The sequence below is a fragment of the Doryrhamphus excisus genome, chromosome 14, assembly GCF_030265055.1.
Source record: "Doryrhamphus excisus isolate RoL2022-K1 chromosome 14, RoL_Dexc_1.0, whole genome shotgun sequence".
Lineage (NCBI taxonomy): Eukaryota > Metazoa > Chordata > Actinopteri > Syngnathiformes > Syngnathidae > Doryrhamphus > Doryrhamphus excisus.
The window spans coordinates 17,115,269-17,140,876 of NC_080479.1; the positions used below are offsets into that span (position 1 = coordinate 17,115,269).

The following is a 25,608-nucleotide window of genomic DNA, read 5'->3' on the forward strand; positions in this document are numbered from 1 at the left end:
CAATGAAAACGTAATATATATGCATATTTGTACTCGTACTTGTGGATTTATTGTTGACTCGTGTCGTTGAGATAATGATGAGTTGTCACGGGTCATTGCACAAGTGGACCAAATCCACATTGCACAATACTCGGTGTGTGTTTGCATCATTTGGAATGGAATGGAATGGCCTTTATTGTTATTATACAAGATGTACAACATGAGATTGGAGAGCTTCTCATTTCAGTGCAATAGTCAAGTTAACCCTTTATAGGGCAAGTAACCATATATGGTAACTTAAAAAAAAACAGGGTTTTCCCATGTCTCAGCAAGTCATGTGACTTTCTCATGCCAATCAGCCAAGATCAGACAACGTCACAGGAAGTGACATCATGGGCTGTGATCAATAACTACAGTACCTCTGTTGATGTCACCTTGTGCAGTTTGACCTGTCCCTTTTCCATACCCTAAATGGGCAAGGAACCGTATATGGTAACTTCTTTGATCTTGATTTGCACCCAAAACCTGAAACTTTTTTTAAAAAGTAAAAAGAGAAAAATTAAAAAAAATAAATAAATAAAAAAAATCTAAACGATATTAGGAAAGCAGGAAGTGAACAAATGTGACAATTACTGATTGTAAAAGTGCCTGATGGAGGGGTAGGATTTAATAAGCTTAGCTTCTTCCTACCCCTTTTGGACATACGTGACAAAAAATAAAAAAAATATAATAAAAATTAATTAAAAAATTAAAAAAATCCAAAATAGAACAACAACTTGAGCTATATTAGGAAAGCAGGAGGTGAACAAATGTAACAGTTACTGATTGTAAAAAAACAAAAAAAAATAAAAATAATAATTTTTAAAAACCCCAAAAACTTAAAATTACATGAGGAAAGCAGGAAGTGAACAAATGTACCAGTCACTGATTGTAAAAGTACCAGATGGAGGGGTAGGATTTAATAAGCTTAGCTTCTTCCTACTCCTTTTGGACATGTGGAACTGTGAACTGATTATGGGATGCATTCAATTGTAATCTGATGCATGTTCAAATGATATAAAACCATTACCACTACCAATCCTCGTACTGGAACCACTTAACAGTGATAAACGAGGGATTACTGCAAAACACCATAAAAACACCAGCAGCATGAGGCCAAATGTGTTCTTACGTTTGTGAATCTATTCTTAACCGAGCTGTGTCTACACTGGTCATGTAATGTGGTTCAAAGGAATGACAACAAAACAGCAAAGCTTCATCAGAGCTCAGTAGTAGGAGTTGGCCTCTCATAGCATGTGGTTGGAAAAATAATGTCTGGCAGCACACCTTTTATTGGTAACCACAAATTGCTGGCTTGTTCTGTGTCTCTATGGTGGTGGGTTAAGCAAATAAGCTTTCAGTAAGTTTTCCAAGCCTAAGATTGCAGATCAACACTGTTTTTTCACATCATTTTTTTTTTCCTGTTTGATGCTTCAGGTAAATACTTGAGACAGAAACGCATCGATTTCCAACTGCCTTATGACATCCTCTGGCTGTGGAAACATGATCAGGTGAGCAGTCATATTGTCTACCTCAACTTACTTCATTCCTTCCTTCGCTCGCTCACTCACTCACTCACTCGCTCGCTCACTCACTCGCTCACTCCTTCACTCACTCATTCCTTCCTTCCTTCTTTCCTTCACTCATTGCTTCACTCATTCCTTCACTCATTCCTTCACTCATTCCTTCACTCATTCCTTCACTCATTCCTTCACTCATTCCTTCCTTCCTTCACTCATTGCTTCACTCATTCCTTCACTCATTCCTTCCTTCACTCATTCCTTCCTTCCTTCCTTCCTTCCTTCCTTCACTCATTCCTTCCTTCCTACCTTCCTTCCTTCCTTCCTTCCTTCACTCATTCCTTCCTTCCTACCTTCCTTCCTTCCTTCCTTCCTTCACTCATTCCTTCACTCATTCCTTCCTTCACTCATTCCTTCCTTCCTTCCTTCCTTCTCTCATTCCTTCCTTCCTTCTCTCATTCCTTCCTTCCTTCACTCATTCCTCCCTTCCTTCACTCATTCCTTCCTTCACTCATTCCTTCCTTCACTCATTCCTTCCTTCCTTCACTCATTCCTTCCTTCCTTCACTCATTCCTTCATTCCTTCCTTCACTCATTCCTTCCTTCCTTCCTTCCTTCCTTCCTTCCTTCCTTCCTTCCTTCCTTCCTTCCTTCCTTCCTTCCTTCCTTCCTTCTTTCCTTCACTCATTCCTTCCTTCTTTCCTTCACTCATTCCTTCCTTCTTTCCTTCACTCATTCCTTCCTTCCTTCACTCATTCCTTCCTTCCTTCACTCATTCCTTCCTTCCTTCCTTCCTTCCTTCCTTCCTTCTTTCCTTCACTCATTCCTTCCTTCTTTCCTTCACTCATTCCTTCCTTCTTTCCTTCACTCATTCCTTCCTTCCTTCACTCATTCCTTCCTTCCTTCACTCATTCCTTCCTTCCTTCACTCATTCCTTCCTTCCTTCACTCATTCCTTCCTTCCTTCACTCATTCCTTCACTCCTTCACTCCTTCCTTCACTCCTTCCTTTCTTCCTTCCTTCCTTCACTCCTTCCTTCCTTGCTTCCTTGCTTCCTTCACTCATTCCTTGCTTCCTTCACTCATTCCTTCCTTCCTTCACTCATTGCTTCACTCATTCCTTCACTCATTCCTTCCTTCACTCATTCCTTCCTTCCTTCCTTCCTTCACTCATTCCTTCCTTCCTTACTTCCTTCACTCATTCCTTCCTTCCTTCCTTCCTTCCTTCCTTCCTTCACTCATTCCTTCACTCATTCCTTCCTTCACTCATTCCTTCCTTCCTTCCTTCCTTCCTTCTCTCATTCCTTCCTTCCTTCACTCATTCCTCCCTTCCTTCCATCCTTCCTTCCTTCACTCATTCCTTCCTTCACTCATTCCTTCCTTCCTTCACTCATTCCTTCATTCCTTCCTTCACTCATTCCTTCATTCCTTCCTTCACTCATTCCTTCCTTCCTTCCTTCACTCATTCCTTCCTTCCTTCCTTCCTTCCTTCCTTCTTTCCTTCACTCATTCCTTCTTTCCTTCACTCATTCCTTCCTTCCTTCACTCATTCCTTCCTTCCTTCCTTCACTCATTCCTTCCTTCCTTCACTCATTCCTTCCTTTCTTCCTTCCTTCCTTCACTCCTTCACTCCTTCCTTTCTTCCTTTCTTCACTCATTCCTTCCTTGCTTCCTTCCTTCCTTCACTCATTCCTTGCTTCCTTCACTCATTCCTTGCTTCCTTCACTCATTCCTTCATTCACTCATTCATTTATTCATTCATTTTCTACCGCTTATCCTCACGAGGGTCGTGAGCGTGCTGGAGCCTATCCCAGCTGTCTTGGGGCGAGAGGCGGGGTACACCCTGGACTGGTGGCCAGCCAATCACAGGGCACATATAGACAAACAACCATTCACACTCACATTCATACCTATGGACAATTTGGAGTGGCTAATTAACCTAGCATGTTTTTGGAATGTGGGAGGAAACCGGAGTACCCGGGAAAAAAAAACCCACCCATGCACGGGGAGAACATGCAAACTCCACACAGGAGATGGCCGAGGGTGGCATTGAACTCAGGTCTCCTAGCTGTGAGGCCTGCGAGCTAACCACTCGCCCGCCATGCAGCCGATATATAGGTTGGTATATGTTTGTATATTTATTAGTTATAACTTGGGAGTGTTAAGTTGCTGTGTGATGAGTTTAGCGATCACCCATGCATGCACGGGGAGAACATGCAAACTCCACACAGAGATGCCCGAGGGTGGACTCGAACTCTCGTCTCCTAGCTGCGTGGTCTACGCGCTAACCACTCGGATGCAGCCTTTTTGCATTTCCTGTCTACTGTTTTTCTAATGAGGCTGTCTTTTGTTTGTTCATTTTTTTCCCAGCTATACAAAAGGCCTGACGTCCCTCTTTATAAAAAAATCAGATCAAGTAAGTACTCAAAGTCGTTATTCAATTCCCACTATAATATACTAAATTGTATAGCGTATATATTGTCAGGCAGGCAGCGTGGGTTTACGTGATGTTGACTGACCACACCGTCCTTATTTGTTTCACAGATGTATATGTCGATGTCAAGCCCCTCTCTGGTTATGAAACAACTACCTGCAGCTGTCGAGGTCCCGAGAACACAAACGAAAAAGGCTGTCTGGATGACTGCCTGAATAGGTAACATAGAACCAGCATTCAAAGAGTTCTAATACAACTGTTATGAATAGAAACATAAATATCAAATCACACTCTAGTTCAGGGGTCTCAAACTCAATTTACCTGGGGGCCACCGGAGCTAGGTTCTGGGTGAAGCCGGGCCGCATCAGGTTTTCAAAAAAAAAAAAAAACGCATTTATTAAAAATAATATAAACAAATTAAGAATGAAGACAATAAATCAATCAATCAGTAATAAATAAGTAAAATAATAATAAAACCGCAAATAATAAAAACGTAACAGTTGGTAGAGAAATTATTTTTTTCAGATTCAAATGTACAGTATTAACATTTATTTAACCTTTTAACATGAACATTAATGAAACTTAATATTTTTACCCAATTAGCAAGTTAGCATCATACTTAGCGTCGTAACTTTAACAACATGTTTGATGAGATGCTTTATCTTGATGTGTATTTTCCGCTTTTATTCCAAATCATTTCCTGCATTTATTTGTACCCAGCGTCATAAGCCTTTAGCTCAGGGGTGGGCAAACTACGGCCCGGGGGCCACATCCGGCCCGCCCAATCTTTCAAAAGTATTTCATTTAAACTCAACATTACAACCTGGCATCATGGCCTGAGACAACCTTTTGATGGTTGTATCAATTTCGTTGTTTGACATGGTCTGTTGTTTACAAAGTGCTCCTGAAAAAAGAGACACAAGCACATAATAATAATAAAAATTAAAATAATAATTATTATATTATTATTGTAACTATTATGATTATTATATTTATTATATTAATGCTAATTATTATATATAATAATATTGTTATATTTGCATATTTTACATAATAATAATATAATAATTATTATTTTATTTTAATTATTATAATATTTTATTATTTTTTAAATATAAATATAAAATAATAAATAATAATAGCAGATTGCATGACAATTTTACAGATACAATAATACCAGGTGGACTGTTACGTGTAAAATATATAGTCTGCCCCCCCCCCCCTCCCCTGGAAATTTTGTTATATCAATGCGGCCCGCGAGTCAAAAAGTTTGCCCACCCCTACTTTAGCTTCATTGCTAATCCAAAGCAAAACAGGGCGGGGTAACAGGGTAAGGGTAACAGTATGGGCGGCGGCAAAATCATGTTAATCTTTAAGCTTTAAGCTGTCATTTCAACATTAAACTTTGGTATCAAGGTGGGGGGCCTCAAACTAGCGTCTCGCGCGCCGCATTTGGCCCGCGGGCCGCGAGTTTGAGACCCCTGTATCTAGTTGTATCGACGTAAAATGTCTTGTCATGTCTTTCTCCAGGATGAGTTTTGCCGAATGCTCGCCCAGCACTTGTCCATGCCGCGAGCAGTGTGACAACCAGCACATCCAGAGGCACGAATGGGTCCAATGTCTGGAGCGATTTCGTGCCGAGGGCAAGGGCTGGGGCATCCGTACCAAGGAGAGTCTCCGGTCTGGTCAGTTCATTATCGAGTACCTGGGAGAAGTGGTCAGCGAGCACGAGTTCAGGTGAGATGCTCGAAACCATGCACTGTACAGGAGCATTATTATTATTATTATTATTATTTGTTATTTTTTGTTAAATTCAAACTTGTACTTGTGGACTTTTTAGGAGTCGTATGATGCAGCAGTACTTTGCTCACAGTGGCCATTACTGTCTCAACCTGGATAGTGGCATGGTGATTGACAGCTACAGAATGGGCAATGAGGCACGCTTCATCAACCACAGTTGTGAACCCAACTGTGAGATGCAGAAGTGGTGAGTGTCTGAGCGTCTTTTTACCTCCCGGTGGTCATTTTGGCGATGCGTTTGGGTTCTCGTGTATAGTTGAGGAAAATGCTATTCTCTTGAGGTTGGCATTTTGGAATTTATTCCTTCTGATACTCTCAACAATTGAAAAAATATATAATTATATATAGATTTTATAACTAGTGATGTCTGATAATTATCAACAATTGAAAAAATATATAAATAGTATATATAGATTTTATAACTATTGAGAAAAAAATATATAAATATATATATATATATATCTTATTTTATAACTAGGGATGTCCGATATGGTAATAAATAATATAATATAAATATAATACCGGTTGGCATTTTGGAATTTATTCCTTCTGATACTCTCCAACAATTGAAAAAATATATAAATATGTATATGTTTTATAACTAGGGATGTCCGATAATTATCAGTACTGATAATTACTGTAATAAATATATAAATATTATAATATAAATATAATACTGGTTGGCATTTTGGAATTTATTCCTTCTGATACTCTCAACAATTGAAAAAAAATATAAATATATATATATATTTTATAACTAGGGATGTCTGATAATTATCAGTACTGATAATTACTGTAATAAATATATAAATATAAATAATATAATATAAATATAATACTGGTTGGCATTTTGGTATTTATTTCTTCTGATACTCTCAACAATTGAAAAAATATATAAATATGTATATGTTTTATAACTAGGGATGTCCGATAATTATCAGTAGTGATAATTATGGTAATAAATATAAAAAATAATACATACATATAAATATAAATATAATACTGGTTGGCATTTTGGTATTTATTTCTTCTGATACTCTCAACAATTGAAAAAATATATAAATATGTATATATTTTATAACTAGGGATGTCCGATAATTATCAGTACTGATAATTACTGTAATAAATATATAAATATTATAATATAAATATAAAACTGGTTGGCATTTTGGAATTTATTCCTTCTGAAAAAATATATAAATATGTATATGTTTTATAACTAGGGATGTCCGATAATTATCAGTAGTGATAATTATGGTAATAAATATAAAAAATAATACATACATATAAATATAAATATAATACTGGTTGTCATTTTGGAATTTATTCCTTCTGATACTTTCAACAATTGAAAAAAGTAGATATATATATTTTATAACTAGTTATGTCCGATAATTATCAGTACTGATAATTCTGATAATAAATATATAAATATAAATAATATAATATAAATATAATACTGATTGGCATTTTGGAATGTATTCCTTCTGATACTCTCAACAATTGAAAAAATATATAAATATGTATATGTTTTATAACTAGGGATGTCCGATAATTATGGTAATAAAAATATAAATATAATACTGGTTGGCACAATGACAAATTGCAGTTGTGAGCATTTTATAACCTCAGAGAAATGTCTGCGAGGTTCTTCCCTCCTCTGCCATCTTCTCAATCCGAGGCACGAGGCTGCATGTTGATGTGCACGCTTGTGTAACCAAGAGCGGCTTAACTAAAATAAAAAGAGCAATGGAGGACTTTGACCTCTCAAAGGTCAGCCATCCTGTCACTGGGCCTCACTTAAAAAGCGTACAGAACTTAGCTCTTCTTCCTTTTTTCCCTGTTTTATTGTCATAGTAACGGCGAATCGTTGCATAAGACAAAAAGGTCCTGCTTATTGCAATAATCTCTTCCTTGAAAATGCGGCTTTATATTTGCTATATTTGCTGTAGCTGATGTGCAAAATGTCCTTGTGCTTCATTTCGTTCTGCAATGGACTGATTATTCATGAGGAAGGCGCACTCACTCAAACCGAGTCCTTCTGACTTTCAGGTCAGTTAATGGGGTGTACAGAATTGGTCTGTTTGCGCTCAAGGACATCAGCAGCGGTACGGAGCTCACCTACGACTACAACTTTCATTCCTTCAACACAGAAGAGCAGGTGAAAAAAATATTTTGTCTTTTTTTTTTTTGTCTCCTACTTGCTATTTTAGGGCAGTCAACTGTGATTAATCACTAGATTTTTATAGTTGATCAGGATTAATCATATTTTTTTTACATTATAATAAAACAGGAGGGTGTTGCTTTATTGTATTAAATTAGTGGGACTCCAAAGTGCGGCCCTAAATTTAACAAGAACAAGAAAACATTAAAAAAAAAAGGAAAATTATACAAGAATAAAGTCAAAATATTATGGGAGTAAAGTCATAATAACAATGATGTTTACAAGAATGTGAAATAGTTGGAAAATTACCAAAAAAACAACAACGGCAGAACTGGAAAAAAATACCTTTTAATCGTATTAAATAAAATCTAATTATTATGCAAAAAAAGTCGCAATTTTACAAAAACAAACTCTATAAACTAAGTCTTGTCATGTTTGTGGCATAGGGTTGGAATATTAAAGACAAAATACATATATTTTTTTTAATACATGATATTATGAGAAACGAATTAAAGTTCAATTTTTTGGAAAATTAAGTTGGGGAAAAAGTTATAATATTTTGGAAAAAATATTATGATATAATGATATGACAAAATATTATGGGAATAAAGTCATAATAACAATGAGAAGAACGTTTACAATAATGTGAAATATTTGAAAAAAACTGGAAAAAGACCTTTTAATTTTATAAAATAAAGTGAAAATTATGTCAAAAAAATTATTAAAAATTATTATGCCAAAAAAAATAGCAATTTTACAAAAATAAACTCATGTTATGAGGACAAGTCTTGTCATTTGGTGGCGTAGGGTTGGAATATTAAAGACAAAATACATAGTTTTTTTAATAACATGATATTATGATAAACAAATTAAAGTTGACATTTTTGGAAAATGAGGTTGGGGAAAAGTTATAATATTTTTGAATAAACTCAAAATATTATGATATTATTATGATATGTCAAAATATTATGGGAATAAAGTAATAATCACAAAATAATGTGAAATTGTAGGGAAAAAAACAACAGCAGCAGAACTGGAAAAAATACCTTCTAATTTTATGAAATAAAGTCAAAATATTATGCCATATATTATATTATGCCAAAATTTTTTTTTTTACAATTTTACATAAATAAATTCATGAAAAAAATGACACCCCCAGTAATTTTCGTGGGATAGGGTTGGAATATTGAAGACAAAATACATCTTTTAAAAAAAAAAAAATAAAATAAAATAATGAGAAACTAATTAAAAGTTCACATTTTTGGAAAATGAGGTTGGGGAAAAAGTTATAATATTTTTGGAATAAACTCCAAATATTATGAGAATAAAGTAATACTAATGTGAAGAGAAAATGTACAAAGATTATTCTAATTAAGTGCAAAAAAATTGTGCGTTATAGAGAATTTCTAACTCAACTTTGACAGCCCTGTCAATCATTTGACTCCACAGCAAGTGTGTAAGTGTGGCTCGGAGTCGTGCCGAGGCATTATCGGAGGAAAGAGCCAGCGTATCAACGGACTTCCAGGGAAGGCGGGCGGGACTCGGCGACTGGGTCGCCTCAAAGAGAAGCGGAAATCCAAACACCATCTTAAAAAACGAGTAAGTCGTACCTTCGGGCACCGGATTTTTGACTTTTGAGGTCAAAAGTGGTTCTTTGTTTTCTTTGTTTTGTTTCTCTGTTTTCTTGTTCTTATTTTTTTAATGCACAAGATTAGACACATGCAATCCCAAAAAAATGATATGTAAATGTTACACTTAGGAGGGGGGGGGGGGAGTGGGCTAATAAATTGACAATAAAAGCACAAATAGTGCGGATTTCAGAAAACAACACATGGAATGATACAGCATTCTACAAGAAGCAATGAAGTCTGTATAATTAAATAATTAAAAATAAATAAATAAAAATATTATAAATAAATAAATAAAATAAAATAAAATAAAAAAAACGTGTTACAACTATAATGATGAAAATGGTAATATTAATGATGATTATAATAATGGTGATAATAATAACAATAATAATGGTAATAATGATAACGATTATAACAATAATGATAATAATATTGCAATGATAATAATAACAGGGGAAAACAAGACTGTGGCATGAACATGATTATATCTTGCAAAAAAGGGGTAGGCATTTGTATTTTATTATTTATAATTTTATTATTTAAATATGTTATTATTTTATGATTTATTATTTATATTATTCATAAGCTTTTGCTTCAGCCTACTACTTTTGGGCTTGTGATCAGATAGTTGAATACAAATGTAAATAATGGAAAGTTATATTTTCATTGATGTAAGAAATGCACTGTAATGTTTCATATATTTGCCCAAATAAAATATTAAATTAAAAAAAAAGTGTGTGTCTGACACAAATAACCTTTTTCTGTGTTTTCAGGAGGAAGAATCAAGTGACAGCAACAAGTTTTACCCTCACTTAATGAAACCCATGTCAAACAGAGAACGGTACCTGCACACACACACACACACACACACGGTGGTCATTGCTGCAAAGTGCAAGACAAAGTTATTTTTGAGTTAATGCATTAACTGTGTTTAGGTCTAATTTGCTTCTAATTATTTCGTCTTCTACCCGTGTTCTCCATCGCTAGGAACTTTGTGCTCAAGCATCGAGTGTTCCTGCTAAGAAACTGGGAGAAAATGAGGGAGAAACAGGAGTTACTCAAACGAGAGGGTGAGAGGGACAGAGACTCCAGCAGCCTGTCCGTCTACACCCGCTGGGGAGGAGTCATCCGTGATGACGGCAACATTAAGTCAGGTAATTCTTCCAAAATGGATGGATGTGTGTGTGTGTGTGTATGTATGTATGTGTATACATATGTGTCTGTATATATACATATGTGTCTGTATATATACATATATGTATGTGTATATACGTGTGTGTGTGTGTATATGCGTGTGTGTGTGTGTGTGTGTATGTGTGTATGTATATGTGTGTATATTTATGTGTGTATATATACATTTGTGTGTATATATGTGTATATACGTGTGTGTGTATATTTGTGTATATGTATAGACATGTGTGTGTTTATACATGTGTGTGTGTATATACATGTGTGTGTATGTATATATGTGTGTATATTTATATGCGTGTGTATGTATAGATATGTGTGTGTGTATATATATGTGTGTGTGTGTGTATATTTGTGTGTAGATTTATATGTGTGTGTTTATACATGTGTGTGTATGTGTGTGTTTATACATGTGTGTGTTTATACATGTGTGTGTTTATACATGTGTGTGTATATACATGTGTGTGTATGTGTGTGTTTATACATGTGTGTGTTTATACATGTGTGTGTATATACACATATGTGTGTGTGTGTATATACACATTTGTGTGTGTGTATATACACGTGTGTGTGTGTATATACACGTGTGTGTGTGTGCATATACACGTGTGTGTGTGTGTGTGTGTGTGTGCATATACACGTGTGTGTGTGTGTGTGTGCATATACACGTGTGTGTGTGCATATACACGTGTGTGTGTGTGCATATACACGTGTGTGTGTGTGCATATACACGTGTGTGTACGTGTGTGTGTGTGCATATACACGTGTGTGTACGTGTGTGTGTGTGTATATATACACATATGTGTGTGTGTGTGTATATATACACATATGTGTGTGTGTGTGTGTGTGTGTGTGTGTGTATATATACACATATGTGTGTGTGTATATACGTGTGTGTGTATGTATGTATAATATATATATGTGTATGTGTGTGTATATATATATATATGTGTGTGTATATGTATATATGTATATATGTATATATATATATATATATATATATATATATATATATATATATATGTATATATATATATATGTATATATATGTATATGTATATATATATGTATATATATATATATGTATATATATATATATATATGTATATGTATATATATATGTGTATATATATATATATATATATATATATTCATTTTCTGCCGCTTGTCCGCCGGGGGTGCTGGAGCCTATCCCAGCTGTCTTTGTGCGAGAGGCGGGGTACACCCTGGACTGGTCGCCATATATATATATATATATATATTTATTTCCTCACTACTATTATATTTCATATGTGACTTTATTGGTGGACTATAACCACACAAGCAAATTCATTCTTGAATTCCTTCCTTTTTTCAGATGTTTTCCTCACGCAGTTTTCAGCCCTGCAGACGGCACGGTCAGTGCGCACGCGGAGGCTCGCTGCCGCCGAGGAAAACACGGAAGTCACGCGCACCGCTCGACTCGCACACATCTTCAAAGAGATTTCGGACATGATTACCAGTTACAAAGGTGAGTAGCTTACTCTGGGATATTTTATTTGTATAGCGGTGCGCGGTAATTCGCCAGCCAATCGCAGGGCACATATAGACAAAAAAAATCATTCACTATGGACAATTTAGGGTTGCCATGCAAGCTCCACACAGAGATGGCCAAAACGGAGAATCGAACCCATGTCTCCCCTATCTCTTGACTTCTTTTTTTTTTTGTTTCTTTTAACCTCAGATTCATCAGGCCAAACACTTGCTGCTCCACTAGTGAGCCTCCCGTCACGGAAAAGGTAAGACTGGAAATTCATTTAATGTAACATAAAGTGCTCTGGACTGGTGGCCAACCAATCACAGGGCACATATAGACAAACAACCATTCACACTCACATTCATACCTATGGACAATTTGGAGTGGCTAATTAACCTAGCATGTTTTTGGAATATGGGAGGAAACTGGAGTAAAACCACGCATGCCCGGGGAGAACATGCAAACTCCACACAGAGATGGCCGAGGGTGGAATTGAACTTGGGTTTCCTAGCTGTGAGGTCTGTGCGCTAACCACTAGCCCACCGTGCAGCCTTTCACAAGAATTACTTTAGTATTTTTTTAGTAATTTTTTGTAATTTTAGTAATTTAGTAATACTTTTTAATTTATTTTGGTAACCTCGTTTGGATATTGTTAATTAATTACGGCAAACTACGATTTCTTATTTATAAATAAAATATTTATGTCGTTAGGGCGTACAAATTTTTTTGCAACCTTCCAAATATGCTTTTTGACATTATTAGAGACCTGTAAAAATGAAATAACACCCCTATAGCCACCTTATTATTCATATTACTCAATGCAGTAGACATAATAACAGAATGAGACATTTAAGACATAAATAAAACTTACTAAAATTCTTTCTTAAGAATTACTGCCACCTAGTGACCATTGCACAATACTACATTCACAACTTCAATCTGCCTTGTATTTCAGTTCATTTGGTTTTTATGCTTGAAAATGCTTACAGGATTTATTATTTATTATTATTATGTATTATGAATTTATTATAAATTAATATCTGATGTGGCGAGGGATGCATATTATTTATCAATTTCATTTTAATTATTATTATTATTTATTTTAAATTATTTGTACAAATGACTGTTTACGCTGTACATTGTTCATATTTGATGTCATCTATTTATTCTCCACATTATTATTTATGATTTATTATTATACGGGAGCCAGGCAACGACATTTTGTTGGAAAATTTCACTGCTGTGTTATTGTGCAATGACAATAAAGAAAGTCTATGTGTATGTCTACAGTAAGTCTCAATAGTAAAATAGCATTTCATAGTGTTTTAAATTCATTAAAAAAATATTTTTAACTTTATATCCTCAAAAAGTTGGAGTTGACACAACCAAATATTTCTAAATTAATTTTCCTATTTATTCTTCGTGAAATATAAACCGCCTAACACATTATTCCAACACATTTTAGCAACCATCTATTCACTTAAAACTGAATAAAACTAAAACTATTAGCTGATGCTAACCGTCCTTTAAAATGTTGCTTACTCGGACTAAATTCATTTTAAAGTGTAAAGTTCCACATGGTGTGAACTGATGACATTATTAAAAAAATGAAATAAAGCACTATTACATTAAAAAAAGATGCCTAACTCTTGACTCTTTTTGTGCACCATTAGGAACACCCACTACTACGAGAAGGTTCCTGACCCTCTGGACCTGAGCACCATTGAGAAGCAAATCCTCACGGGTCATTACAAGACAGTCGAAGCATTCGACACGGACATGCTCAAAGTTTTCCGCAATGCTGAGGTAGGCAAGTGTGCTATTCTGTGCTCCAATGAATGTACCCTTTGCTGTGAATGATACTGTATGCACAGAGAACATGATGCAGTGGAATTTTGCATATTTTTGTTCTTTTTTGAACAAAAATATGATGAAAACATAATTTTTCAATATATTGAGTGTATTGCCTCTTGCATGAGCTCAATGTGGTATTTATGGTGTACTTGTACATCTAAAACAAAAGGTTTTACCTCATTATCGTTAAACTAACGTTTTCCACAGCATTTCAGCCCTGCCACAAAAGGACCAGCTGACATCATGTTAGTGATTCTCTGGTAAACATGTTGTCATTCTGACTTTGAGGAGCCTTTGAGGAACTTATGAGTCGTGCTTGGACTTTACTAGGTTATTTCCTCTTGCATGAACCCAATGTGGTATTTATGGTGTACTTGTACATCTAAAACAAAACGTGTTACTTCATTATCGTTATCCCAGTTTAGTTTAGCTTAATAATAATAACAAAGTGTTATCTGGATGCTTCAAATAATACACGCGAGTGTCTAGGATGTGTCTATTTGTCATGAGAATGAACTTAATACCAAACAAAACGTTTCCACAGCATTTCAGCCCTGCCACAAAAGGACCAGCTGACATCATGTTTGTGTTTTTCTGGTAAACATACTTGAGTGTTGTCATTCTGACTTTGAGGAACTTTTGAGGAACTTATGGGTCGTACTTAGACTTTACTAGGTTATTTCCTCTTGCATGAACCCAATGTGGTAATTATGGTGTACTTGTACATCTAAAACAAAACGTGTTACTTCATTATCGTTATCCCAGTTTAGTTTAGCTTAATAATAATAACAAAGTGTTATCTGGATGCTTCAAATAATACATGCGAGTGTCTAGGATGTGTCTTTTTGTCATGAGAATGAACTTAATCCCAAACAAAACGTTTCCACAGCATTTCAGCCCTGCCACAAAAGGACCAGGTGACATCATGTTTGTGATTTTCTGGTAAACATACTTGAGTGTTGTCATTCTGACTTTGAGGAGCCTTTGAGGAACTTATGAGTCGTGCTTGGACTTTACTAGGTTATTTCCTCTTGCACGAGCCCAATGTAGTATTTATGGTGTACTTGTACATCTAAAACAAAACGTGTTACTTCATTATCGTTATCCCAGTTTAGTTTAGCTTAATAATAATAACAAAGTGTTATCTGGATGCTTCAAATAATACACGCGAGTGTCTAGGATGTGTCTTTTTGTCATGAGAATGAACTTAATCCCAAACAAAACGTTTCCACAGCATTTCAGCCGTGCCACAAAAGGACCAGGTGACATCATGTTTGTGTTTTTCTGGTAAACATACTTGAGTGTTGTCATTCTGACTTCAAGGAACTTTTGAGGAAATTATGGGTCGTACTTAGACTTTACTAGGTTATTTCCTCTTGCATGAACCCAATGTGGTATTTATGGTGTACTTGTACATCTAAAGCAAAACGTGTTACTTCATTATCGTTATCCCAGTTTAGTTTATAAGCCAGATAATAATTTCAAAGTGTTATCTGGATGCTTCAAATAATACATGCGAGTGCCTAGGACAGGGGTGGGCAAACTACGGCCCGAGGGCCACATCCGGCCCGCCAAGTGTTTGAATACGGCCCGCCCAATCTTTCAAAAGTATTTCATTTAAACTCAACATACAACCTGGCATCATGGCCTGAGCCAACCTTTTGATGGTTGTATCAATTTCGTTGTTTGACATGGTCTGTTGTTTACAAAGTGCTCCTGAAAAAAGAGACACAAGCACATAATAATAATAAAAATTTAAATAATAATTATTATATTTTTATTATAACTATTATGATTATTATATTTATTATATTAATGCAAATTATTATATTAATTATACATAATAATATTGTTATATTTGCATATTTTACGTAATAATAATTTAATAATTATTATTTTAATTTTATTTTAATTATTATAATATTTTATTATTTTTAAAATATTTAAATATAAATATAAAATAATAAATAATAATAGCAGATTGCATGACAATTTTACAGATACAATAATACCAGGTGGACTGTTACGTGTAAAATATATAGTCTGCCCCCCCCCCCGGCCCGCGAGTCAAAAAGTTTGCCCACCCCTGGTCTAGGATGTGTCTCTTTGTCATGAGAATGAACTTAATCCCAAACAAAACGTTTCCACAGCATTTCAGCCCTGCCACAAAAGGACCAGGTGACATCATGTTTGTGTTTTTCTGGTAAACATACTTGAGTGTTGTCATTCTGACTTATAGGAACTTATGGGTCGTGCTGAGACTTCACTAGGTTATTTCCTCATTAACTACTGTCATTTTGTGTACTTTATTGTACTGTGTTACCACAAGATGTTACTTTCACAACATCACCGTCAAGCACTTGTTGCAAATGGCGGTGTCTACATTCATTTAGCACCAAAGTGAGGCGCTGTTAGCTACTTCAACCTTGTAGAGTGATTACTATCCAACTGTTTTGTTTTTCCACAATAGAAATACTACGGCAGGAAGTCATCAATCGGCAGGGATGTGTGCCGGCTACGGAAAGCCTACTACAGCGCACGTAATGAGGCTGCAGTGCAGATCGATGAGATCGTGGGCGAGACCGCCAGCGAGGCCGACAGCTCCGACTCACTCGAGCGGGACCACGGCCACCACCATGGATCCCATGACAAGGACGACGACGTCATCCGCTGCATCTGTGAGATGTACAAGGACGAGGGCCTGATGATCCAGTGTGAAAAGTGTATGGTAAGGAACGGACGGAAGTACTCTAATTCATGCAGTACTATTACGCAATAGTGGAGATTCCTTATATGATTTTATCGGAATTATACATTTTTGAAGCCACTTCCAGTCGATCCCGCTTATGCTCACCAACTCATGCTGCTTTGTGGTTGACTACGGCTCATTATTATAGTCAAAAATATACATAATCAAGTACTGATTTAAGCATTTTCAATCATAAAAATGACTAAATTAAGTAAAATAAAAATAAAATGCATTTTAAGTAAAATTAAAAATATAATACATTCAGAAGATGCATTCAAATATGTGATTATTCCTAATATTGTATGCTGGTCAGTAAGTGTTCATAATGTTACTGTAATGTTGGGTGAGACACACAAGCACCAGACTTGATCACGGAACAACAGGCTTTTATTGCAGGTTTGAATGACCTCACTTACGGGCACGAGCTACTCTTCCGTCCGTAACCCACGTCATGGTAAAAACCCAACTCTGAACTCCCGACGTCACTTCCTGTCCGCCCCCCATTCAAGCTCACCAAGCACAACACAACACATATACAACCCCACAAAACATGGCTTTTCTGTTTTCTGTTTTTAAGTCTACTATATTGAGTAATCCAAGTCTAAACGTGATCATAGGGGTGTTATTTAATGTCTGGAGGGCTCTAATAATGTTCAAAACTGTATTTAGAAGATTGTAAACAGTTTTTTAACTACAAAAATATCTGATTTATAAATGAGAACGTGGCTTCACGGCGGTCGAGTGGTTAGCGCGCAGACCTCACAGCGAGGAGACAAGGGTTCAATTCCACCCTCGGCCATCTCTGTGTGGAGTTTTGCATGTTCTCCCTGTGCATGCGTGGGTTTTCTCTGTCTGCCTTAAATGTCTAATTCTGTTATTATGTCTACTACATTGGGTAATATGAATATTAAGGTGGCTATAGGGGTGTTATTTCATTTTTACAGGGCTCTAATAATGTTAAAAAGCTTATTTAGAAGGTTGCAAAAAAATTTTTGTACACCCTAATGACATAAATATTTTAGTAAGTAATTTTTATAAGTAATTCTTGTGAAAGGCCGCATGGCGGACGAGTAGTTAGCCGCAGACCTCACAGCAAAGAGACCAGGGTTCGATTCCACCCTTGGCCATCTCTGTGTGGAGTTTGCATGTTCTCCCCGTGCATGCGTGGCTTTTCTCCGGGTACTCCGGATAACATAATTAATTAATTAAATTAATTAATTAGCGACTCCAAATTGTCCATAGGTGTGAATGTGAGTGTGAATGGTTGTTTGTCTATATGTACCCTGTGATTGGCTGGCCACTAGTCCAGTTTGTACCCCGCCTCTCGCCCGAAGACAGCTGGGATAGGCTCCAGCACCCCCTGCGACCCTCGTGAGGAAAAGCGGTAGAAAATGAATGAATGAATGAATAAATAAGAAATTGACTTCACGGCGGTCGAGTGGTTAGCGCGCAGACCTCACAGCAAGGAGACCAGGGTTCAATTCCAACCTCGGGCCATCTCTGTGTGGAGTTTGCATGTTCTCCCCGTGCATGCATGGGCGATCACTAAACTCATCACACAGCAAGTTAACACTCCCAAGTTATAACTAATAAATATACAAACATATACCAATATATTGGCTGCACGGCGGTCGAGTGGTTAGTGCGCAGACCTCCAAATTGTCCATAGGTATGAATGTGAGTGTGAATGGTTGTTTGTCTATATGTGCCCTGTGATTGGCTGGCGACCAGTCCAGGGTGTACGCCGCCTCTCGCCCGTAGACAGCTGGGATAGGCTCCAGCACCCCCTTGACCCTCGTGAGGAACAGCGGTAGAAAATGAATAAATAAGAAATTGACTTCACGGCGGTCGAGTGGTTAGCGCGCAGACCTCACAGCAAGGAGACCAGGGTTCAATTCCAACCTCGGCCATCTCTGTGTGGAGTTTGCATGTTCTCCCGTGCATGCATGGGCGATCACTAAACTCATCACACAGCAACTTAACACTCCCAAGTTATAACTAATAAATATACAAACATATACCAGTATGTATACCGACTTTCGTGAGGATAAGCGGCAATAGCAAGAAACAATAGCAAGCATGTTGTTGTTACTTCCACTGACATAGAACAGCAATGTGTTTTTTTTTTCCATCAGCATAATGGAGAATATGTTTGTGTTGTAGGTTTGGCAGCATTGTGATTGCATGCGGTTGGAGACGGAGGTGGAGCACTACCTGTGTGAGCAGTGTGAGCCGAGGCCAGTGGACAGAGTATGTCTGTGAGAGGATGCCAGAACACGATGCTGGGTCCAAGTCACGTTTCCGTCACAACCCCCCCCCCCCCCCCCCGACATTGAAATTATTCTTTCTCTTTGTTTTTTTTTTACATTACAGGAAGTGCCCATGCTGCCTCAACCCAGCTACGCCCAGGCAGGCTCAGTGTATTACATCTGCCTCTTAAGAGATGACCTGCTTCTACACCAAGGTATGGTTAGACATTTTTTATAGTGGTTACAAAAAGTAACCCGTGTGTGTGTGTGTGTGTGTGTGTGTGTGTGTATACGCAGGGGATTGTGTGTACCTCATGAGAGACAGCAGACGCACACCCGAGGGTCAGCCTGTCAGACAGTCGTACCGCCTCCTGTCTCACGTCAACCGAGACAAACTCGACATCTTCCGCATTGAGAAACTCTGGAAAAATGAAAAGTAATAATCATCAAATCAACCAATATTCATGTTTATTATTTTTTTATTATTAAACTTTTGACTGCTCTTTGTCATCTTACCCGACCAAGGGGTGAGCGCTTTGCCTTTGGCCACCACTACTTCCGCCCTCACGAGACACACCATTCGCCGTCACGGCGCTTCTACCAGAACGAGTTATTTCGCATGCCGCTCTACGAGATCGTCCCTCTCGAAGCAGTGGTGGCGCCCTGCTGTGTTCTCGATCTCTACACGTACTGTAAAGGTGAGAAAACATCTTAGTTTATTTAAACGGATGCTTATTATTAGCTTTCTTTCCTCACGTCACACTTTGAATTGCACGGCTTCACTCTGGCACAGTTTTAAAAAAAATATATATCCATAATATGATAATGGTAAATTAATGGTTAATTTCATTTGAACATGCATCAGATTACAATTGAATGCATCCCATAATCAGTTCACAGTTCCACATGTCCAAAAGGAGTAGGAAGAAGCAAAGCTTATTAAATCCTACCCCTCCATCTGGTACTTTTACAATCAGTAACTGTTACATTTGTTCACTTCCTGCTTTCCTAATATAGTTTAGGTTTTTTTATTTTTATTTTTTTTAAATATATGAATATATTATGAATATATTTTATATGTAGATCTTTAGATATCGGACTTCCCTGTGTTTTTTTTCCCTACTGTTTGCCTGTCTGGACTAATACGCTCCATTTTCCACCTCCAGGACGACCAAAGGGTGTGAAGGAGCCAGATGTGTATATCTGCGATTACCGCTTGGACAAGTCGGCTCACCTTTTCTACAAGATCCATCGTAACCGCTACCCAGTGTGCACCAAGCCGTACGCCTTCAACCATTTCCCCAAGCGACTGACACCCAAGAGAGACTTCTCAGTAAGATATTTGCTTTGCTTTATTGGTTGCTAACAACTAAGACTTTACCCTACAAAATGTTTTTGGTATTTTTCGTCAGGAAATTGTTTGTTTCTTTCGTCTTTTTCCCTGATTACGTAGTCGCCACAGCAACAGCTTGTGAGCCCTTTATATTCCAGATGCCCTTCCTGACGTATACCGTTGGTTGCTTACTAGTGGACATTCGAATCCGAGGCATCTGCTCCAAAGTCCAGAACGCTAGCCACTACACCACTGCGGTCTTATTTTTTGTCAAGAAATATGCATATAAAAAAAAAAAACAGAACAACAAAGAACTCTTCCAATGCTAACAGTTTATAGTATTTCTTACAAGTATTATTTTCTCTTATTATGTATACTCTGATGGGTAATCGGAGTATAACAGTAACTATAGGGGTGCTATTTCATGTCTAGAGGGCTCTAATAATGTTAAAAAATCATATTCACAAGGTTGTAAACATGTCTTCTATGCCCATACTAAACAAAAATGTTCCATTTATAAATGAGGAATCCTATTTGAATTTATCATGGTCATGTTTGGAACCAATTACCGCGATAAACAAAGGATTACTTCATCGGATTACTGCTTTGTCACCTTTTCCACTAAGCTAAGATGTTAATGTGTTTTGCCCAAAAGCTCGGCATATATTAACTTAATGGGGCTGCACGGCGGTCGTGTGTTTAGCGTGCAGACCTCACAGCTAGGTGACCCGGGTTCAATTCCAACCTCGGCCATCTCTGTGTGGAGTTTGCATGTTCTCCCCCGTGCATGCGTGGGTTTTCTCCGGGTACTCCGGTTTCCTCCCACATTCCAAAAACATGCTAGGTTAATTAGCCACTCCAAATTGTCCATAGGTATGAATGTGAGTGTGAATGGTTGTTTGTCTATATGTGCCCTGTGATTGGCTGGCCACCAGTCCAGGGTGTACCCCGCCTCTCGCCCCAAAAGACAGCTGGGATAGGCTCCAGCACCCCCTGCGACTCTTGTGAGGATAAGTGGTAGAAAATGAATGAATCTTCAGTAACATACTGAAGCCAAAGGGCTTTGTAGGACTTCCGGAGGTTTTCCACCAGCTGCTTATAATGATCTGCATTGTAGTGTCCAAGAAACTCTGAAGCAAAAAGTCGATTTCTGCTACCGTTTTAGCGCCTTGGCGGCGAGTGGTTAGCGCGCAGGCCTCACAGCTATGAGACCTGAGTTCAATTCCAACCTCGGCCATCATAATTGCCAACTCCAAATTGTCCATAGGTATGAATGTGAGTGTGAATGGTTGTTTGTCTATATGTGCCCTGTGATTGGCTGGCCACCAGTCCAGGGTGTACCCCGCCTCTCGTCCGAAGACAGCTGGGATAGGCTCCAGCACCCCTCGCGACCCTTGCGAGGATAAGCGGTACAAAATGAATGAATATTGACTTAATGTTGAGTAGTTTTAGCATCTGTGTATGTATGTATCAGAATGTACCAACATGGGTTTTTTTTTCTAAAAAACTTTATTGTAATTTTCTTTCTGCAGCCTCACTATGTACCCAACAACTACAAGAGGAACGGGGGTCGCTCGGCATGGAAAAGTGAGCGTTCCAAAGGATCTGAAGGCTGCGAGGACGACGGCTCTTCATGTGAGAGGGGCGAGGACTTCCCGCCGCAGGCTGAAGACGCGAGACCCGACGACAACATCACGGACGGGGCTCCGGACGATCCCGAACTTTCACAGGCAAAGCCTCGACGAGCCGACGGGGACGAGGACGATGAAGAAGAAGAAGAAGAAGGGGAAGGGACTGAAGCCGAGGAGCGGAAGGAGCTGGAGGAGAGCTCCACAGAACGGATAGAGGAGATGCTGGAGCAGCCAACCTCTTCGGCCTGCTCGCCGCTCCACCACCCGGCGGCGCTGGGCAGGCGGGAGGCCCAGCGGGAGCGTCTCAACAAGATTCTGTTGGATTTGCTGCACAGAACACCCAACAAGAATGGTGAGGGAGCAGACACAAAGCAGGGTGGTAGGTCAGCAGATGATTGAGAGGTCTTTTGCTTCATAACGCTTTCTCAATGCTAACGATGGGAGTCGAACGGAAGCTGAGCTTTTTGTTTTGACGCAAAGAAGGTGAGCGGAAAGCGGGGATTCGTCATATTGTGCTCCATAGTGACTTTTCTCTAATTTATCGTTTTTTTTTTTGTTTTTTTTTTAACCTGCCGCCTTTTCCCGCTTTGTCCGAGCTGCAGTCTTACTCTCATTCTGCTGCAAACACAATTGATTTGCAGGACAGTAATCCCTCGCCACTTTGCACTTGGAATTCCACAGCTTCACTCTAATTCGGTTTTTCCAAAGGATAAGCCCTTTATTTGTAAAAAAAAAAAAAAAAAAAAAAATGTTTTTTTTTGCTTAACTTAAGCATTTTCAGGCCAAAAAAATGACCAAAATAATTAAATACTAACCTAAGGCATTCAGAAAACGCATTCAAACAAGTAATATTTATAGTTGTTCCTCTTTCATTGCGGTTAATTGATTCCAAAGTACTTACAACTGACATTGCAAAGTACAGTAAGTACTTACTGTAGTGTTCAGTGAGACACACAAGCACCAGACTTGATGGCAGACTTTATTGTTTTATTGTTATGCCTGCTAAATTGAGTAATAGGACTGTAAAGGTTACTATAGGGGTGTTATTTCATTTCCAGAGGGCTCTCAAAATGTTTAGGTCGCAAAAAACTGCAGAAATATTCCATTTAAAAAAAATAAGGATTCCTGCTTTGTGGAAAATTCACAGGGCTTCACTCTAACATGGTTTTCCTGAATAATATAATATAATAATAATGCTGTGTTAATAATGCTGTTTCGTGCATAAGCCCTTTATTAGTAAAAAAAAAAAAAAAAGGTAAATTTATGTATTTATGTATTGCTTAACTTAAGCATTTCCAAGCCAAAAAAATGACCAAAATAATTAAATACTAACCTAAGGCATTCAGAAAACGCATTCAAACAAGTAATATGTATAGTTGTTCCTCTTTCATTATGGTTAATTGATTCCAGACCCGACTACAATAAGTGAATTTTCTTGAAGATTGAAGAAATATTGAAGAAATATTCCATATAAAAAATCTGATCGTGGATAAGCCCTTTATTAGTTTAAAAAAAAAGTAAATTCCATGTATTTTTTTGCTTAACTTAAGCATTTTCAGGCCAAAAAAATGACCAAAATAATTAAATACTAACCTAAGGCATTCAGAAAACGCATTCAAACACGTAATATGTATAGTTGTTCCTCTTTCATTGCGGTTAATTGATTCCAAAGTAATGTTACTTTAATGTTCAGTGAGAGACACAAGCACCAGACTTGATGGCAGACCATATTGTTTTATTGTTATGCCTGCTAAATTGAGTAATAGGACTGTAAAGGTTACTATAGGGGTGTTATTTCATTTCCAGAGGGCTCTCAAAATGTTAAAAACTATTTAGAAGGTCGCAAAAAAAATTTTTTTTTGTGCTGTAACTGCAGAAATATTCCATTTAAAAAAAATAAGGAATCCTACTTTGTGGAAAATTCACAAGGCTTCACTCTAACATGGTTTAATGCTGTTTCGTGCATAAGCCCTTTATTAGTAAAAAAAAAAAAAAAAAAGGTAAATTTATGTATTTTTTGCTTAACTTAAGCATTTCCAAGCCAAAAATATGACCAAAATAATTAAATACTGACCTACGGCATTCAGAAAACGCATTCAAACACGTAATATGTATAGTTGTTCCTCTTTCATTGCGGTTAATTGATTCCAAAGTAACGTTCCTGTAATGTTCAGTGAGACACACAAGCACCAGACTTGATGGCAGACTTTATTGTTTTATTGTTATGCCTGCTAAATTGAGTAATAGGACTATAAAGGTTACTATAGGGGTGTTATTTCATTTCCAGAGGGCTCTCAAAATGTTAAAAACTATTTAGAAGGTCGCAAAAAAATTTTTTTTTTGGGCTGTAACTGCAGAAATATTCCATTAAAAAAAAATAAGGAATCCTACTTTGTGGAAAATTCACAAGGCTTCACTCTAACACGGTTTAATGCTGTTTCGTGCATAAGCCCTTTATTAGTAAAAAAAAAAAAAAAGGTAAATTTATGTATTTTTTTGCTTAACTTTAGCATTTTCAAGCCAAAAATATGACCAAAATAATTAAATACTAACCTAAGGCATTCAGAAAACGCATTCAAACACGTAATATGTATAGTTGTTCCTCTTTCATTGCGGTTAATTGATTCCAGACCCGACTACAATCAGTGAATTCTCTTGAAGATTGAAGAAATATTCCATATAAAAAATAAGGAATCCTACTTTGTGGAAAATTCACAAGGATTCACTCTAACACGGTTTTTCCAAATATAAATAATGCTGTTTCGTGGATAAGCCCTTTATTAGTAAAAAAAAAAAAAAAACAAAGGTAAATTCTATGTATTTTTTGCTTAACTGACGCATTTCCAAGCCAAAAAATGACCAAAATAATTAAATACTGTTGCCTAATACCCTAAATACAGTTTAGTTTTTTTTTGTTTGGTTATTTTTTTGTTTTTTGTTTGATATTTTTTTAAATTTTTAATTAAATTTTTATTTATATGACTATTTTTATTTATTTTTATTTGTACTCCGGTTTCCTCCCACATTCCAAAAACATGCTATGTTAATTGGTAATGGTTTTATTTCATTTGAAGCACTTCCTGCTTTCCTAATATAGTTTAAGTTTTTTAAGTTTTTTTTTTTTAATATTTTTTATTTTTTGTCACGTTTGGAAGTACAAGGTGATATGACCATCCAATGACATAATGGGTACCATTGTAACTATCAATAGAGTGATATGTATAGCACATCATTACTGAAAGGTTACTATAGGGGTGTTATTTCATTTACAGAGGGCTCTCAAAATGTTAAAAACTATTTAGAACGTCACAATTTTTTTTTTTTTTTTGTGCTGTAACTACAGAAATATTCCATTTAAAAAAAAAAAAAAAAAAAAAGTAATCCTACTTTGTGGAAAATTTATTTCCCATGATCGGGTATGGAATCAATAAACCGTGATAAAGGAGGGATTACTGTACAAGTAGTACAGTAGTACTGCATTAAATGAGGCTGTGGTTAAGATTGATTCTTACCTGTTTATATGA

At 36.9% G+C, this 25,608-nt stretch overlaps 1 protein-coding gene across 2 annotated transcripts in view; it reads left to right on the forward strand.

Moving 5' to 3' along the window:
- Positions 1-25,608, forward strand: part of ash1l (ash1 (absent, small, or homeotic)-like (Drosophila)) — a 48,529-nt gene that overhangs the window by 20,407 nt on the left and 2,514 nt on the right. For both annotated transcript variants that reach the window (XM_058046253.1, XM_058046254.1), the window contains exons 8-26: positions 1,456-1,529; positions 3,906-3,951; positions 4,080-4,188; positions 5,500-5,706; positions 5,810-5,956; positions 7,822-7,930; positions 9,383-9,532; positions 10,338-10,405; positions 10,552-10,718; positions 12,110-12,262; positions 12,476-12,530; positions 13,942-14,074; positions 16,593-16,850; positions 19,035-19,121; positions 19,245-19,335; positions 19,418-19,556; positions 19,646-19,818; positions 20,287-20,453; positions 21,986-22,436. In XM_058046253.1, coding sequence (XP_057902236.1) covers positions 1,456-1,529; positions 3,906-3,951; positions 4,080-4,188; positions 5,500-5,706; positions 5,810-5,956; positions 7,822-7,930; positions 9,383-9,532; positions 10,338-10,405; positions 10,552-10,718; positions 12,110-12,262; positions 12,476-12,530; positions 13,942-14,074; positions 16,593-16,850; positions 19,035-19,121; positions 19,245-19,335; positions 19,418-19,556; positions 19,646-19,818; positions 20,287-20,453; positions 21,986-22,436 — 2,784 coding nt within the window. The remainder of the gene's footprint in view (positions 1-1,455; positions 1,530-3,905; positions 3,952-4,079; positions 4,189-5,499; positions 5,707-5,809; positions 5,957-7,821; positions 7,931-9,382; positions 9,533-10,337; positions 10,406-10,551; positions 10,719-12,109; positions 12,263-12,475; positions 12,531-13,941; positions 14,075-16,592; positions 16,851-19,034; positions 19,122-19,244; positions 19,336-19,417; positions 19,557-19,645; positions 19,819-20,286; positions 20,454-21,985; positions 22,437-25,608) is intronic.